The sequence below is a fragment of the Gopherus flavomarginatus genome, chromosome 2, assembly GCF_025201925.1.
Source record: "Gopherus flavomarginatus isolate rGopFla2 chromosome 2, rGopFla2.mat.asm, whole genome shotgun sequence".
Classification (NCBI taxonomy): domain Eukaryota; kingdom Metazoa; phylum Chordata; order Testudines; family Testudinidae; genus Gopherus; species Gopherus flavomarginatus.
This window is the reverse complement of record NC_066618.1, coordinates 35,509,962-35,528,199: the sequence shown is the minus strand read 5'-3', so window position 1 is coordinate 35,528,199 and position 18,238 is coordinate 35,509,962. Positions and strand designations below refer to the sequence as shown.

The 18,238-nt window shown below is 43.8% G+C and overlaps 1 protein-coding gene across 5 annotated transcripts in view; it reads left to right on the top strand.

Annotated features, from left to right (window-relative positions):
- The window catches only part of MYO3A (myosin IIIA), a 220,499-nt gene that overhangs the window by 156,506 nt on the left and 45,755 nt on the right, over positions 1–18,238 (top strand). For 3 of the 5 annotated variants that reach the window (XM_050939000.1, XM_050939003.1, XM_050939002.1), the window contains 7 exons: positions 3,225–3,378; positions 4,573–4,661; positions 5,164–5,293; positions 6,934–7,013; positions 7,151–7,192; positions 7,700–7,777; positions 14,895–15,100. In XM_050939000.1, coding sequence (XP_050794957.1) covers positions 3,225–3,378; positions 4,573–4,661; positions 5,164–5,293; positions 6,934–7,013; positions 7,151–7,192; positions 7,700–7,777; positions 14,895–15,100 — 779 coding nt within the window. Of the gene's footprint in view, positions 1–3,224; positions 3,379–4,572; positions 4,662–5,163; positions 5,294–6,933; positions 7,014–7,150; positions 7,193–7,699; positions 7,778–13,969; positions 14,269–14,894; positions 15,101–18,238 lie in introns of those variants that run through there. The other 2 variants (XM_050939004.1, XM_050939001.1) reach the window with 2 other exon arrangements.

The following is an 18,238-nucleotide window of genomic DNA, read 5'->3' as shown; positions in this document are numbered from 1 at the left end:
CAGATGTGATCCTGGCCAATATACCTAACTTCACTGTCAGGCAAATTTGTTGAAACTATAGCAAAGAACGGCATTATCAGACATATTCATGTACACAATATGATGGGGAAGAGTCAGCATGACTTGTCTAAATGGAAATCACGCTTCACCAATCTACTAGAATTATTGGAGTGTTTCAACAAATGTGTGGACAAGGGTGATCCAGTGGATATAGTGTACTTTCACTCTCAGAAAGCCCTTGACAAGGTCCCTCATCAAAGGTACTTCAGCAAAGTAAGGAGTCATGGGATAAGAGGGAAGGTCCTCTCATAGATCAGTAGTTGGTTAAAAGATAGGAAACAAAGGGTAGGAATAAATAGTCAGTTTTCACAGTTCAGAATGGTAAATAGCAAGGTCTCTCAAGGATTTGTACTGGGGCCAGTACTGTTCAACATATTCATAAATGAGCTGGAAAAAGGTAAACAGTGAAGTGGCAAAGTTGGCCGACAATACAAAATTACTCAAAATAGATAAGTCCAAGGCTGACTGGGAAGAGTTGCAAAGGGATCTCACAAAACCGGGTGTGGCCAACAAAATGGCAAATGAAATTCAAATGTGATAAGTGCAAAGTAATGCACATTGGAAAACATAATCCCAACTATCCATGCAAAATGATGGCGTCTAAATTAGCTGTTGCCATTCAGGAAAGACATCTTGTAGTCATAGATAGTTCTCTGGAAACGTCTACTCAATATGCAGTGGCAGTCAGAATAGCTAACAGAATGTTGGGTACCGTTAGGAAAGGGATAGATAATAAGACAGAAAATAGCATAATGCCACTATTTAAATCCATGGTACACCCACACCTTGAACACAGCATGCAGTTCTGGTCACAAAAGATACGTTAAATTTGGGGAAAGTACAGAGAAGGGCAACAAAAATTATTAGGAGTATGGAACAGCTTCCATATGAGGAGACATTAAAAAGACTGGGATTGTTCAGCTTAGAAAAGAGACAACTGAGGGCTGTAATAGACATCTATAAAATCATGAATGATGTGAAGAAAGTGAATAAGGAGGTGTTATTTACCCCTTCACATAACACAAGATCCAGGGGTCACCCAATGAAATTAATAGGCAACAAACATAAGAAAGTAATTCTTCGTACAACACACAGTCAACCCATGGAACTCATTGCCAGGGGATGTTATGAAGGTCACAAGTATAACTGGGTCCAAAAAAGAATTAGATAAGTTGATGGCGGATAGATCCATCAATGGCTATTAGCCAAGATGGTCAGGGATGCAACCTCATGGTCTGGGTATCTCTAAACCTCTCACTGCCAGAAGCTGGAACTGGACATCATCACTCGATAACTGCCCTGTTCTGTTCATGCCTTCTGAAGCTTTTGGTATTGGCAGCTGGCAGAAGATAGGGTACTGGGTAGATGGACCATTGGTCTGACCCAGTATGACCTTTCTTATATTTTTATTGGTGTGTAAATTGCACCATGCCAGGATTATCCTTGGGAGACACTGTGACTCATAAACATACCTCTGAGTCACAATTCCTCCTCTGCAGCCTCCTTGCTCCTGAAGGTATACTAATTTACTGCTAGGCTGCACCACTGGTATCTGATTATGCTCTTCTCCTGTGCTGGCCTCATGACTCAGACCAATGAGTGATGGGATGAAGCCAAGATTCCATATAGTCACACTGCTCCCCATCCACCTGTCCCTGGGCAGGAGTAAAAACGGCTTAATCTTATATGGTGGGCACCAAGATATGACTCTCCCACCTAGAGCTGTATTGGGGGGTCACATCTTATTTCCTTGTGTGAGCATGCAGTCAGAGTCACAATCAAGCCCAAAAGTCTAGGAAGCCAGAAGAAAATAAGTAAATCTGGCCAAAAGTATGATTGTAGCAGTCATTCTGTAGTCTCTTTCAGATGGATTTGAAGATCATATTTGTCTGGGTCTTATTTGTCACATCGGCATTTCTGATTTTGTTAATTATACTTTTGGTTCCATCTGACTGAGAGGTGAAGTAATCAGAGGTCTCAGGACATGGTTTTCTTGTTATAAAGCAATACGTGGTGATGAAATGCTTTCCAAAATATGCTCCATGTTACCTTCTCCATTTCCCAACTCTTTCAGACTAAGGTGAATTATGTACAGAGGGAGATCTTCATTGGTCTGGAAGACCCTCCTGCTTAGTTATAGGGGACTTCAATTGTTGAATGTTATCCATCTGTCAGGAATCAGTGTAGTCCCTAGGATAATGTATTTGCAATGAAAACAGGCAACACTGGATTGGTGACATCACTTAATAAGACAAAACTGTCATGGTAAAACTCAAGGTAACTGAAAAGGATTTTGTTCTTTAGATTAAAAAAAATGATTTGTGAAGAGAATCAAAAGGCTTAATTAACTTTTGTGGATTTAGGGAACAGACTGCAAGAGAATTAAAGAAAAATCTGGCTACTTTTCCCTGATTTATAAAAAAGACTTTAAAAACAAAAGAAAAGGCACTAAAAATGCTGAGGGCATGATACGTTTGCAGAGTTTGCATAGTAGATTTTCTCATCACCTTGAGAAGTCTGAGATCTCTGTATTCCTGAGCATAGAAACTAGATTTGTTTTCTACCATATTGAATACACTGGCCTAGATTTTCAAAAGTGATTAGGGGGCCCAATTTGAGACATCTTACAGGGTTTTGATTTTCAGAAAGTGCTGAGCTCCAGCCTTCCCAAAGTTTGGTCCTTTTAAGGTGTCTCAAGATGACTTGTCATTTTACAAATCTTGACCATTGTACTGGCAATAGGTCTGACTAATGAAGCAATGTAGGAATATAAACGAAGCCCCCAAATGACTTCAGAACAGTTTTATTACAATACAGACTAGAGGAGTAAACCGTGGAAGGACACTAAAGTCTCTATCTTGCCCTCAAACATGGTAGCTTGAGCTCTTTGACTTTGTTTATGTTTATTTGGTCTTGTGTGTACATGGTAAGTATATAATTTTACAAAACACACAGCATGAGGCACGCAAGATTAAAGCTTATAGCATTGCCGTGTGTTGCAACATTCAAAGTGACATTCTTTCTTACAAAACACTGATGCATTCGCCCCTTGGGTATTGTTTATTCTATGTAATTATGATTCCGCTCAGCTGTCAGTTTGTGAATCATATTCTGAAACTTCTCTGTGTTTGTGGGTAAAACATGCATATTATCACCTGTTACAGAATGAATACCTATTTGAAGGTGTTGATGCAAGAGTTATAGAGTATGAGGACAACCGGCCTCTCTTAGATATGTTCCTCCAGAAACCAATGGGTTTATTGTCTCTCCTTGATGAGGAAAGTCGATTCCCACGGGCATCTGATCAGACGCTTGTAGGTAGGTATGTTATACTTCAGAGGGTCTTAGAAGGCATAAGTTTTAAAGTTCTGTTTAAAGTATACTTTTATGGCTGTTAGCTATGTTTTCAGTGTGAACATGGTCCAGCTTCCCACCTACATTTGAGGGAGAGGGGAACTGAATCCAGCTCTGAAATTAATATTTCTTCTTATGAAAAGCAGCAAGATTGGCCTGAGCCACAAGAGATGGGTCCAGATTTCAAACACTCCACCATTCAGGAATGTTTGGATCCAAGGTTTTGGAGATAATGACCAATTTGGGTCCAGATCTAGGATCAGATTGCAAATACCCCGTTCTTATGGTTAAAGAGGTGTTTGGATCTGGGACTTTGGTCTGACCCATCTCTTGTCAAGAAGTTCTAGCTCTGTAAGGTATGAATCTGGCACAAAGGCACAGAAACTGTCTCATGTTAAAACAAGCAAATACTGTGTCAGGGCTTGTCTACATACAAACTGGAACCCAAATCCCTAAACTGTTGTAATTTACACCTTTAATGTTTCAGTGCAACTCAGTGTGTGGACACTCTTATTTTGGAAGAAGAATGTCTACACACAAACTTGCACAGAAATAACTCAAGATGTGAGTTACAATTGATTTAGTGAGTTTTGTTCTAGTTTCAGTGTAGGCAAACCCGTACTTCAGTCATTGCCCACAAATATAAAGAGTGGGATCAGGGTTATGGGTGATCACAGATCATCACACAACAGAACAGCCAGAAATACTGCCATGTGTTTTTTATAGCCAAACGACAGCTGTAATATGAGCCCTTTGTCTATACTGGTACTTATATAATCCCCATCACTGAGTGCCTCCAAAACCATCAATGAATGTATCCTTGCAACATCCCTATGAAATAGACAGGATTATTATCCTCATTTTACAAATGGGGAAGTAAAGCAAAGAGGGATTAAGTGATTTGTCCAAGGTCACACAGAAAGTCTGTAGCAGAGCCAATAATTGAAGCAAGAACTGCTGAGTCCTTGTCCAGTGCCTTAGCCATGCAGCCATCCTGATGGTTCTTTCTCCTTCTCTTTAAAAAATGTGAGTCTGTTTCTGCATCTGCCTGAAAAGCCAGTTTAGTTTCCTTACTTGAGTCCTGATCCAAACTGCTGTGGACTCGTTGCTGTTTTTGTACAATTACTTCAGTAAGACAAACTGTGTATCTGCTTACAGAAAAATTTGAAGATAACTTGAAGTCAAAATACTTTTGGAGACCCAAAAGAGTAGACCTAACCTTTGGGATTTACCATTACGCAGGAAAGGTAAGAGAATGTAAATGTATTTGTTGTTGTTTTATCAATGTTGGGGGAGATTCTGAGAGACAACTCTGAGTTAAATGTGTTGCTCTCATTGATTTTTGTTCAATGAGAACTGGGCACTTAACTGACCCTAGTGCCTTTGAAAATCTCCCGTTAACAAATCTCTAAGATGAGATGTTAAGTGTACTGCAAATACCTGTACACTGTGCAGAACAAATGTCTCATGGCTCCTGCGGGGATTAGTCACCATCTTCACATTTTTCTTTCATGATTATCATCTTAATGTCTCTACATATTAAACATTAAAGCTAGCAGTGGCCAAAAAAGAAGGCTGAATTACTGCCCCTTATTACTGAAAAACTATTATGTCTGTTGACATACTACAGGCCTCATTTCAGAGTACTTACAACTAGGCTTCCATGCCGAAAGTCTGGAAGCTACAGTAGGAAGCAGCATCTGATACATAAAGAAAAGCTGCATAACTATAAATGTACTTTTGAAACAGGTTCTTTATAATGCAAGTGGATTCTTAGCCAAAAACAGAAATACCTTACCAGCTGATATTGTGCTGCTGTTGCGGTCATCAGAAAACAATCTGACTCGACAGCTGGTAACCCATCCTCTTACCAAAACAGGTAATGTACCAGTAATTGTGGCAGATTTTTCTAATCCAAATAACTAACCGCCTCAGTACTGAAAACTCCTGGTTTTTGTCTGGCTCTCAAATGATATTACGCAGCCTTGGTGGGTTTCATCCAGTGCTAGAAACTAGACAGAATACGTAAGTTTCTCCAAAATTACAGTTTAGAAACCCAATATCATCTCGTGTCATCTCTTTATACTGTGCCATGGAACTAATGATCAGAGTATATTCTGTCATTTTTAAACAGGATATATTTTTACATTGTGTTGTATATGCTTCAGTGCACCTGTGCCATGTTTTCTCCTGCAGTTACCTGTACAATCATGTGGGAGCTGTATTTATAATTGAACGGGAAAGCTAGACTGAATAGTAGAGAAGGTGTTACAGATAATGCTCTACATTTTATTGTATCTTACAGTAATCTGAAGCCTTTTCTGAGGCAAAACTCCTATTGATTACAGAAGGAATTTTGTCTGAATAAGAACAGCAAGTCAGTTCTATTTGAAATCAATAGAAGCAGGACAGTTCAGAGTTCACTTTGACACCACATCCTTCACATGCAATTTTACCCTGGCATTAGAACCCACTGAGGTGCAAAGGTGCACCTCCTTTGAGTCAACTCCTGTTGCCTCTCTCTGTATTTGGAAGCAGAACTGGGCCCATTGACCTTAAGATTATACTCTGTTCAGATACTGATGGTGTCATAAGCACAACTTTGCAGTATCAGGATGTGGCAGATGTATCTCTGAATTTTTTTGTGACCTTGGCTTTTGTCAGGATATGAGAGTTATTAATATATGGATTGTGGGTCCATTTTTTAAAGTGAGAGAGCTTTTTAAAAAAAATTTTTAAAGAGAATAAAAAGATCTATTGACATTCTGTTAGGTCAAGTGGTCTTTAGTACTTGATATGGTCACATAATCCATGAACCATTGACACACTAGCCAGTAGTGAATTATGTCTGTATCTGCCTACCCAGGTTTTGTCCTCACATCACTGTAGTACCTGAGCACAATTTGTACATTGCAGACTCCAGAAAGAGCATTTTGGAAACTAAAATAATGTCAGGTTGCTAGAATGGTTGATTCTGTCAACCCAAAAGTGCAATTGCTAAAAGTTCATAAGATGTTTCCATATTCCTTTAGAAGATCCGTATCTGCTTAAACTGTTGTAATGCAGCCAGTCCTGGAAGTCATAATGGGAATTTTGCTTGATTCAGAGGGACTGGTTTCCATTTACAATAAGACCCCTTTGCATCATTCTGGCAGTGGAAAAGTGCCTTAAAAGGGATGTAAATTACATTTGCACCTACTCTAAGGCAACTTTATCTGCTACAGCAGTCTGAGTGGGGGTTGTTGTGCATGGCTTCCTTGTTGGGGCAAATGTGTTTTGTTTTGTGTTTGCTTTAGCAGGTCATGTAAGTGCAGAGTAAGAAATGTAGAGCCTTTGTTTCATCTCCTCAGAATGGTTGTGGCTTTCTCAAAGTTCATTACCAAAAGCTAGAAGGGAAATAAAGAGACATGAATGCAAGGGTTTATATAGACGTATCACCAGGTACTTGGATAACATGTTTTTTTAGTGTAACTGAAATATACATTTTTTAGCAGGTTTTCTCCTCTCATCTTTCCTTAGGTAACCTGGCACATACCAAAAGCAAAAGTGCAATAAACTACCAGATGTGGACCCCCCAAAAATCAATCAGTCGTACTAAGGTAAGAAACCTAATTTCACGGCAGTGTTTTTAACCTTCATTTAAGATAGACAAAGGCAATGTTCTTATTGCTACTGAAAGTAAGCAAGTAACCCCTTCCTTGGTTTTTCTCCCTCTCCTATTTTCTTTTCTGTTTAGCTGGATATCTTTGTGTTGTGCAATTCGTATTCCTTCCGTGAGGTAAAAACCTACAATTTCCCTTCTTTCTGACTATAGTTTTATAACTACTTCAGAAAAAAATATTTCCTTAACTGTGCTATCATAGTTAAAAGGAGAAATTTAAAAATATTTTCTCTAATTTGTGTGGCGTATGGTCATGTTTTGTAGAGAATAACCAAAATAACGATGCTGAAATTATGTTCAGGACATCAGCAATCCTTGATATAAAAAAAATTGTCTCCTCTTATCACATTATTTGTGACAGTTACCTGGATGTTCAGTTATCAAACTGTGTCCTCAGTGTGTGTGTCTGTGTGTGTGAGTGTGTGTGTACCATGTGACAAAGTAGTGTAACATGCTTGTGCAACAATTCAGATTTTGCTAGTGATTATTCAATAGCCTTTGCAGTTTAGAATATATATTTCTTTTTATTAGTGGTGTTCTTTTAAAGGGCACTTTGTTGGGATGTTGCCAAATAAACTCAGGCTCTGTAAAGATAAGTGTCATTTTCTTTCTTGATCTGTATAGAATGAAACTGAAGATTCTACACCTCATCCAAGAGAGACGACCAGTATGAAAACACAGACAGTCGCTTCTTATTTTAGAGTAAGACACCAGCTCTTTTCTTATGTTATGCTGGAGTAGAATTAATATTTATTGTTCTTCTTCAAGTGCTTGCTCATGTAAATTCCAAGTAGGTGTGTGTGCTCCACGTGCACAATCGTCAGAAGGTTTTTTCCTAGCAGTATCCATTGGGTTGGCTGTGGGGCACCCTAGAGTGGCACCTTCATGGCCATGTATATAGGTCCCTGCCAACCCACTGCATCTTCAGTTTATTCTTACCACCAGTGATGGTTGTTGGAGCAGCTCCTCTCTTGCTTTAGCAAGTGACTCCATAGTGGACTCTCCTTTTCTCCCTGTAAATAGTTTGAAAGTTTTAGTTAGTGATAAGTGGAGTAGTTAGCTAAGTTTTAGTTGAGGGTTATCCCACAAACACACACGACTTTGTTCCCATCCCGGGGATTGGAGCTTGCCTCGGTCTCAGGGCTTCAAGCTGTGCGGGTCCTGCCTGAAGCCCATGCCAAAGGGAGACCAATATGATTCCTGTCTAAAGTGTCTCGGGGAGGGACAACAGTCCGACAGATGCAAAATCTGCAGGGGTTTTAAGGCCAGTACTAAGACAGAGCAGGACTTTCACCTAAAGCTCCTTCTAATGGAGTCAGCTCTTCAACCTCACCCGCCCCACGCGGTGTCTGACCGGGCGCTTCAGTGCACAATGTCCCGGTCTCGGCACGGGAAGCCTCAGCACCAAGGAAGGACTCATGCAAAGGGCCATAGCACTGCCATTCCCCAGCACTGAGGACTATCTCTAGTGTGAGGCACCGCTTGCAGTCGCCAGTGCCACACAAGAAAAAGAGAGCTGACAGGGGGCACTCCTCTGCTAGGGCAGTGGGGCAGACAGGCACCAATGCTGCATGTCCCACGTCAGAACACCCAGCGTCGGGTCTGCCTAGACTGGCGCCATTGACTCCGGCCTCTCAGGGAAGTCCGTTGCATCTGGCCACAGTGAACTCCCCGGTACGGAAAGATTTGGAGGAGGACTTGGATGCTCCCTCCACACCAGACACATTTGAGATGGGCAGGGAGTTGATCGCCATGATGACACAGTTTCCCACTCCCCTGGCAGGTGCACAGGTGCCAGCTCAGGCTCCAGCTCCAGAACTGACAACATCGTTGGCACCGACGCCAATCCGGCATAAGGGCAAGCCCACTATGATGTGGTGCCAATCGCCTTCACCACAGCACTGATCCCCGGCACCATCTCGATCTGCAGCACTCTGGTCAGATTCAGACTTCTCCTCAGAGGCAGACTCTTATGCTTCCAGGCAGAGCCAGCCCCACTCCTGGCACCAGTTCCAGCATAGCCCTAGGCAAGACAAAGGGCAGCCGGGGCCTGTAATGTCCTGGCCTCTGCAGTGACAGGGACCGACGCAGTGGCCTTCTGGACACCATGTGGGCCTACCGCCAAGTCCAGGGCCCAGATTTCAGGGCCCTGTTGGTGACGTTGGAGGTGTGAATCCCACCAACAGCCACATCTGTAGCACAGGAGCCTCCCCGGGTAAGGGATGCACAAGCCCAAACTGATGAGGACGTCAGCACCAGAACAGGCACTGGCACCAAAACAGCTGCTGCCATTTCCTGCACCTCTCAAGCAGCGCAAGGAGATCCCCATGAGCCAGAGGGGCAAGAGGACCCCGTGCCTCCAAGGGCATCGTCCTCATCCTCCCTGGATGAGGCAGTAGCAGGCACCTCCACCACTATGTACACTGTGGACACTGGGGCCCATCAAGACCTGTTCAGGAGGGTGGCCCAGAACCTGAACTTGCAGGAAGAGGTGGTCTCTGAGGATATGGATCCCATAGTGGATATTCTGGCCCCTGACGAGCCCTCAAGGGTGGCTTTGCCCCCTCATCAAAACCATACAGAATACCACCAAGGTGCTGTGGCATACACCCGCCTCTATCCCACCAATAGCCAAGGGCATAGAGCGCGAACACTTTGTGCCTTCCAAGGGTTACAAGCACCTCTTCACCCACCCGCAGCCCAGGACCCTGGTGGTGGAGATGGTGAACCACATAGAGAGCCAGGGGCAACTGGAACCTACCCCCAAATCTAAGGATGCTAGGTTGCTGGACCTCTTTGGGTGGAAAGTCTATTCCACTAGGGGGCTCCAGCTCCGCATAGCAAATCAGCAAGTGGTCCTGAGCCGCTATGCTTATAATTCCTGGGGCTCTGCGGTCAAATTCCAGGAATTGCTGCTAGCTGACTTCCGATCAGAGTTTGGAGCGGTTCTGGAGGAGGTCACCAGGAGCTCTCTTCAGGCCACTCTGGACTCAGCTGACTCAGCCACCCGCACTCTGGGCACGGCCATAGCTATGAAATGCAGCTCTTGGCTACAGGTCTCAGGCTGCCGCATGAGGTCCAGACCACAATTCAGGACCTGTTCTTCAACTGCTCCGGCCTCTTTGTGGAGCAGACAAACTCAAGGCTGCATAGCCTTAAGGACTCACGGGTGACCCTCAAATCTTTGGGGCTGCATACACCAGCCCCACAAAGAAAGACATTTAAGTGCTAGGCTGCCCAACGGTTCTACCCTGCCCGTCCTAGACAGGACTACAGTAGGAAGTGGGGCAGAAGTAATAGGAGGCGCTCATCTCAGGCCTCCTCCAGCCAAGGGCAGGGCTCAGCTAAGCAGCCCTTGGGCTCAAAGTCAAACTTTTGAAGATGCGCCCAAGACGGAGCACCAGTTCAATACCTGGATCCTTCCCTTTCCCTTGTGAACTGTCCATCCCATTTCTACCGTGCCTGGGCTCAAATAACTTCAGACAGTTGGGTCCTGAGCATGGTAGAATTGGGATATTCTCTCTAATTCTGCTCCCTCCTGCCCTCCCACCCACTCTCTCCATCCCTCTTCAGGGACACTTCTCACAAGCAACTTCTAGTGCAGGAGATGCAAACGTTCCTACAGCTGGGGTGGGGAGGTAGAGTATTTTCCCTGGAGTTTGGGGCAGGGGATTCTACTCCCATTACTTCTTAATCCCCAAGGCCAAAGGTCGGCTCAGGCCCATTTTAGACCTGCGAAACCTCAACAAATTCATGAAGAAATTGAAGTTCCACACTGTCTCCCTGGCCTCCATCATTCCCTCTCTGGATCTGGGGGACTGGTATGCCACCCTCAACTTGAAGGATGGTACTTCCACATCTCCATAATCCCTTTCCAGAGATGGTTTCTGCGATTTGTGGTCAGCGGCACATTTTATCAGTTCATGGTCCTCCCCTTTGGCCTATCGGCAGCACCTTGGGTGTTCACCAAGCGCATGGCGGTGATGGCAGCCTTCCTTCAAAAGCATCAGGTGCAAATCTTCCTGCTGATTGGCTCATCAAGGGCCAGTCCCAAGCTCAGGTGGAGGAACGCATGAACCTGGTACATACAACGTTCTCCAATCTCAGTCTCATCCTCAACATGACAAAGTCAACTCTGGCTCCCACTCAAAGAATAGAATTTATTGGGGCCCTCCTGGACTTCACCCAGGCCAGGGCATTCCTGGCTGAGTTTTGTTTTCTAGCCATGAGTGCCATCATACAAAGTCTCTACCGATTCCCAACCACAACAGCCAGAAACTGCCTAAATTACTCAGGCATATGGCAGCATGCACTTATGTGGTGCAGCACGCAAGGCTGTGCCTCCATCCCCTCCCCAGGTGTGACTGGCCCAAGCATATAGACCAAACCAGGACCATCTGGACATTCTGGTCATGCTTTCTCCCCAGGCTCTCGAGTCCCTCCAGTAGTGGCCTGATCCACAGACAGTCTGTGCAGGAGTATTTTTCCAAACCTCAGCTGTTGCTGTCACTAGTCATGGATGCATCAGCACTGGGGTGGGGAACGCACCTGGGCAACCTCAGAACTCAAGGCTTCTGGTCCTAAGCGGAGGTATCACTACACATCAACATCAGGGAGCACGGGTGGTGCTTCTAGCTTGCCAGACATTTCAGGCCCATCTTCAGGGGAAATGTGTATCAGTGTTGACAGACAATAATGACGTTCTATATAAACAAACAGGATGGTGCTCGCTCCTCTCCCCTATGCCAGGAAGCCCTCAGGTTGTGGGACTTTTGCATTGCTCACTCGATACAGTTGGAGACATCGTATCTGCGGGGGGCACAAAATGAACTGGCTGATCTCCTCAGCAGATCTTTCCATGGCCATGAATGGTCCCTCCGTCCGGACGTCGTCAGCAATATCTTCTTGAAGTGACACCAGGCAACAGGACGTGCCAGCAGTTCTGCTCCTTCCTGAATCACAGCACCAGCTCAACCATAGACGTCTTTCTCCTCTCGTGGATGGGGCACCTGCTGTATGCATTCCCACCATTCCCTCTCATCCACAAGGTCCTCCGCAAGGCCTGACAGGACAAGGCTACATTGATTCGGTATAACTACTCACTTGGGATGTGAGAAACCCACACACCTGAGCCACATAAGTCACACTGACATAAGCGCTTGTGTGGACAGCCCGATGTTAGCGGAGAGCTTCTCCTGTCAGCATAGCTACCGCCTCTTAAATAGGTGGATTAACTACACCACTGAGAGCTCTCTCATCAGCTTAGAGCATTGTCATTAAAGCGCTACAGCGATGCAGCTGCACTGATGCAGCATTTTAAGTATAGATGTGCCCTCAGAGCATCACAGCTAAATACAAGGTCAAAGAGATAGTTTAGTAAGAAGTTAGAACATATTCTAAGGGACCATTCAAGGTGAAATGGCCCATTGACACCCCTATAGTCATAGGACAAAAAAAAAGGGATTAGTGGGCTACAGATTGTTGTAATAAGTCATAATTCCAATATCTTTATTAAGTCCATGATTTTTAGTTTCTAGCAAAGTGATGCATTTAAGCTCCCAGGTTTGTCTTTTGAAAGTGTTGGGCAGGTTTCCTTTGAGGATGGTGACCGAGAAATCAGATACAGAGTGATTGCTTTGTGACATCTTCGCCCACAGGTGATACGGTGGTTTTTGTCTTTTATCATTTTCCTGTGTGAGAGCAGTGACTGTTTGGTTTCACTCACATAGTTGTTATTGGGGCATTTTGTGCACTGGATGAGGTACACCACATGGTGTGATAGGCACGTGAAAGACCATGGAACTTGAAAGGTGTATTGTGGGGGGTGTTGATCATTGTGGCAGTGGAGATGTGTCTGCAGTTTTGGCATCTGTTGTTCTGGCAGCATCTGGTGCCACTTTGAGTTGAGTGTCCTGCTCTGTGAGGCAGGGGCGGCTCTAGGAATTTTGCCACCCCAAGCACGGTAGGCAGGCTGCCTCCAGCAGGCGTGCCTGTGGACGGTCCACTGGCCCAGCGGCTTCGGCGGACCCTCCGCAGGCAAGCCACTGAGGGCAGCCTGCCTGCTGCCCTGGCGGCACCGGCAGAGCGTCCCCCGCAGCTTGCCGCCCCAAGCACACGCTTGGCATGCTGGGGCCTGGAGCCCTCCCCTGCTGTGAGGAGCTTCCTTCTGCTGATGAGCTTTTAGAGGTTGGAGGTTGTTTGAAGGCCAGACAAGGGAGTTCAGGAAAGATTTCTTTCAGGATGGGGTCCCCATTGAGTATGGGTTATTGTTTGATGATACCCTACATACAGCAAATCTAGCAACAGATACAAGGATTGGGATTAGCTACATCTTGACAGCAGTGGTGCAGTGGAAACTGCTATCCAAAGCGTGATTGCCATTGCAGGCAGAAGAAGATTCAGACTGAATCCTGCTATCTCACTCACATGCAGAAATCTACAATGAATCAGAAATGCGTCTGCAAATCTCTTTATTCATTATCTTGTCCTGGCTGATTGAGCTTTGTCACCAAGCTATTGATAGTTAATTTAGCACTGTGCAGCATGTGCAGAATGGAAATACAGATTTTAATGCGGAATATATGCTGCTTGAAGTCCTACACTGGTGTTGTGTGTCTAGCCCAGTGTCGCATAGCTGTCTTACTACTCCTGGCTACTACTTTTCTTTGAGTCACTTTGAATTAGGAATTGGCCTCTTCATTTGTGTGTTAATAGGATCCTGCAATGAAGCAATTCTGTAGAAACCTTTCAGGATCACGAGGTCCAGATTCAGCCGTGCTGGCATGGAAAGCTACAAACCTCCCTGTGCCGGGCTGGGGTACAGACTGGGTGGGGACAGTGCAAAGGATCAATGTGAATTGTGAACTGGTGTTTCCACTACTTCTCTCCCCACAGGTTCCTCTTGGGGAAAGCAGATATAGTTACTTACACCCAGTGGTTCCATAACAGAACCAGAAGAACATGCTGAATCAGATGGGCCTAGCCAGATGTGCTTTGGGGCTATTTAATTATCTTCATTCCCTCCCCAGCAAAGGAAAGGTTACATTTATTATCTTGCCACACTTCAACCTCCCATCCTTAGCCTGACCTCTTACTCCCTGGTGTCCCCCATCAGTTCCTGTCTCAGAGATGAATGCGGACTTTATATGATATTAAATACAGGAGCATAGAAAAATGTTTTTTAATTTCCTAATAATGAGATTCAGTTCCCTGATACATGGCCCAATCCTGCAGTATTTGCTCATCCCAAAACAACCATTTGTTTCATATTGTAAAGGCATTTCTTATTTAATACCTTTCTGTTTTGACAACTGCGGTCAGAATCAATTTTCCCTAAGTGAACTGGCTTGCCAGGTCTCAACGATATGGACCATGCCATGGCTCATGCAGTTCAGCAGCATCAATAGCAACGCAATGGGCCATCAAAGAAACTTGCAAAAAATATACACATTTTGTTTTGGAGTATTTTTAACTGTGATCAAAAACACTGCTGCTTCCAAAAACAAAACTGGTGCTTAATTAGCTGTTAGAACTGTAGGTTACTACAATTTATGGGAACATACTGATTGGGAATTTGTTATTCGTGCTTGCCTGAAGGTAATGTTTGGCTCAAGTATAATCGATGTCAGAGAGGCTAGAATTTCAGCTTGATCTGTCTACAGATCTGTCTACAGTTAAGTCACTAGCAGAATTTAAATGGATTTGGAGTTATACCTACAGTACCACTCATGTGAAATGAAATTTCAAATGCACAGATGTTCTTGCACAATAGAAGGCTTTTATGTATCACAACAGAAAATGTTTCTCCATTTTCTTGAAGTATTCTCTGATGGATTTATTATCCAAGATGGTGGTTGGCCAGCCTCATTTTGTCCGTTGCATCAAGCCAAACAATGATCGACAGGCACACAAGTATGACAAAGAGAAGGTACTGGTACAGCTACGCTATACGGGAATTCTGGAGACGGCAAGAATTCGGAGACAGGGTTATTCCCATCGCATACTGTTTGCTAACTTCATAAAACGGTAACTACATGTACATAGGAGCATGTTTCTATTATTGTTGTCTGATGTTTGCTGAATGTCATCAGCATGCTTGGAGCTGTATAAAACAAAGATAAAGACAAGGTCTTTGTCAAAGATCACAAGCTAGACTGGACAGACAGAATATTTCAGACATGAGGATAACACATCATTTTGAGTTGTAGGGTAAGATCACACATCTCTGACCTATTGTTTCAGGCTCATTGCAGACTCAGGCAGACACCACTCTGCTCAGTCTGAAAGTTTTCTCCAGAACTATAAGGGCTAGGAACTTAATATTTTAAATTAAATCTTAGAATTTGGAACAAATAATGACATCCTCCAAAAACACATTACTGTATCTCTAACCACTGAGAGCCAGCTTAATTCAGCCTCTAGCTTTGCAGAGAGGCACATGATGATCTGAGTATTGCACATTAAAGATTTACGTAGAAGTGCATAAATGCATGGTTTTGTTTTTTAAAGTGTAGTTGATAAGTAATATTCATTTGTTAAGAGACTAGTCTCGCCCTTGTTATAACTAGGAGAATGTTAAATAAAAAAGTCTCCACTGGTAAGAGATTAAGCAGTTATTTTGCATTTCTCTTTTACAAATGTAGAAGCCAGACATTTTCCTGGATAAGAACTTAGATTTACAGGGGGAAAATAGAAGAAATTGTGCGGATAACACCCCCTCTGACAAACGCTTTTAAAACTAGTAGGCACTAGAAGTAGACAACCGATGACAGACACAGAAGAACAAGCTCATCGTTTGATAAGTTTGTTTCGGGAGAGCACACTGAGGGGGCCATGACTGTGTCAGAAAAGCACAGCTTGATGAAGGCTGTTGAAGTAGTTTGAAGTGAACAAGGTGTGTCGGGGGCTTTGGTTATTGCTTTTAAAGATTTTACTGCTAGTGTAAAGGGGGGAAGCAGAGAGCATAATGAGCCAGATCCTCCACGGCTGTAAATCACTCTTGCTCCACTGATTTCAACAAGGCTGAATTGATTTACACCCATGGAAGATCTGGCCCAAAGCACAAGGAGTTTTGTTAAATAGCTGGCAGTTTTTTATTGAGACTTGCAGTCATAGACCTGGGAAAAAGTCCCAAGGTGGTCAAGTGGACTGAAAATTAGCCAAGCCAATGAGCAGTAAAAAGAAGCAGCTGCAGAAACTAGTAGTGATAATATATTGTCTCTCCTTTTTTTATTATACTGTGGGCAAAATATCGCCTTCCTTTACACCTGAGCAATCCAGGCTTCGTGTGTACAGAGGAGCTGAATGACAAGAAAAGAAGACATCCAAGCTTGAAGGAGGCACACATAGTGTCCACATAATTGTTCTCGAACTAAGAAAACTAGAAAAAGAGTTTATTGCATTTAAAGCTTTTGTGTGTAAAGGATAATAAATATATGGAGTAAGTTTAATAAAAAGACTAGCAAAGCTAAATCTAAAGCAATATCTAGGTGACTACTCAAACAAACAAAAGGTGGGGTGTGATGAGGGGTAAAGAAAAGACAGTGCTAGTTACCCAGATTTCTTGAGGAACATGGAATTTATTCACTGATTTTAGAGAGAGCCTTCAATTCTGCACACTACTTTCTACCTCCTCAGAAAAAGCCTGGGTATCTAGTCTTTGCAATGTGCCAAACTGAGACTCTATCAAAGCAAAGGAGGAGCAAATTCTAAGGTTACACACTCTCATAAGAATGCTCTGTCTTCAGTTGAATGCATCCAAGAACTGTCATCTTAGAGAATTTCTGCTGATCTCAAATGCCGATTAAAACAGGAGGAGAGAGAGGCATTCTCTAAGGCACGGGTTCTCAAACTAGGGGTCTGGGCCCCTCAGGGGGTCGCGAGGTTATTATAGGGGGGGTCGCAAGCTGTCAGCCTCCACCTCAAACCCCGCTTTGCATCCAGCATTTATAATGGTGTTAAATATATAAAACGTGTTTTTAATTTATATGGGGGGGTCACACTCAGAGACTTGCTATTTGAAAGGGGTCACCAGTACAAAAGTTTGAGAACCACTGCTCTAAGGTATGCAGGACCCAAACTGTGAAGGGCTTCATAGATCAGACTAACACCTTAAATTGCATTCAGCAAAGAACTGTAAGCCAGTACAGTCTCTGCAACACACGTGCAATATGCTCCCAGCAAGGAGTTAGTAGGCAGCCACCTTCTGCACCAGCTGAAGTTTTGTGGCCCCAGGCTAGGGGTGGCAGAGGCATGGGTATGAGATATTAAAATTCAATACTTAAAAGAATACATTTAAACAGAAAACAACTGTAAAAAATGATTGACATGTTTTTTGTTACTGATGTAAGGGTGTGACAGGATCCCCGGGGTGTAGCCTGGGACTGTGGGGCTGCTGTGCCCCTTTAACTGTCTCCAGCCTGGGTTGTCTCTCACAGTGCCTTGCTGGTGACCAGGAGCAAACCCCTCCAGGCACTGTTATCACTCAGAACAACCGTGTGTGGAGCCCCACACCAGCTAGATTGCGTGAATGCTCCCAGAGCCACTCAAGAATCACAAAGAGATGCACCAGCCGAATCCCCCCAGCTCCCAGCCCTGTACCTCAGGAAGATGCCGTCTTGCACTGCTCAAGATGAGCCATGCAGATTTATTCATTGGTTCACCACTTCATCAATGGGAAGTGGATATACACTAGCCTTTGAAAACCTGAGCAGTTTTATCACACACTACAGGCAAACTCACTGGTAAAGATAAACAGTAAAACAAATTTACTGACTACAAAAGATATATTTTAAGTGATTATAAGTTCTAGGTAAAAAGTCAGAGTTAAGTCTCAGAGGGCTAGCCGTGTTAGTCTGGATCTGTAAAAGCAGCAAAGAATCCTGTGGCACCTTATAGACTAACAGACGTTTTGGAGCATGAGCTTTCGTGGGTGAATACCCACTTCTTCAGATGCATCTGAAGAAGTGGGTATTCACCCACGAAAGCTCATGCTCCAAAACGTCTGTTAGTCTATAAGGTGCCACAGGATTTCAAGTCAGAGTTAGTTACCAAAATAAAATAAAATAAAATATAAGCATGTAGTCTAAACTCTCAACCCTATTAGACTGAGCAACATCTAGATTAAGCTGTTTTTCTCACCTCACTGTATATTGCAGTTCATAG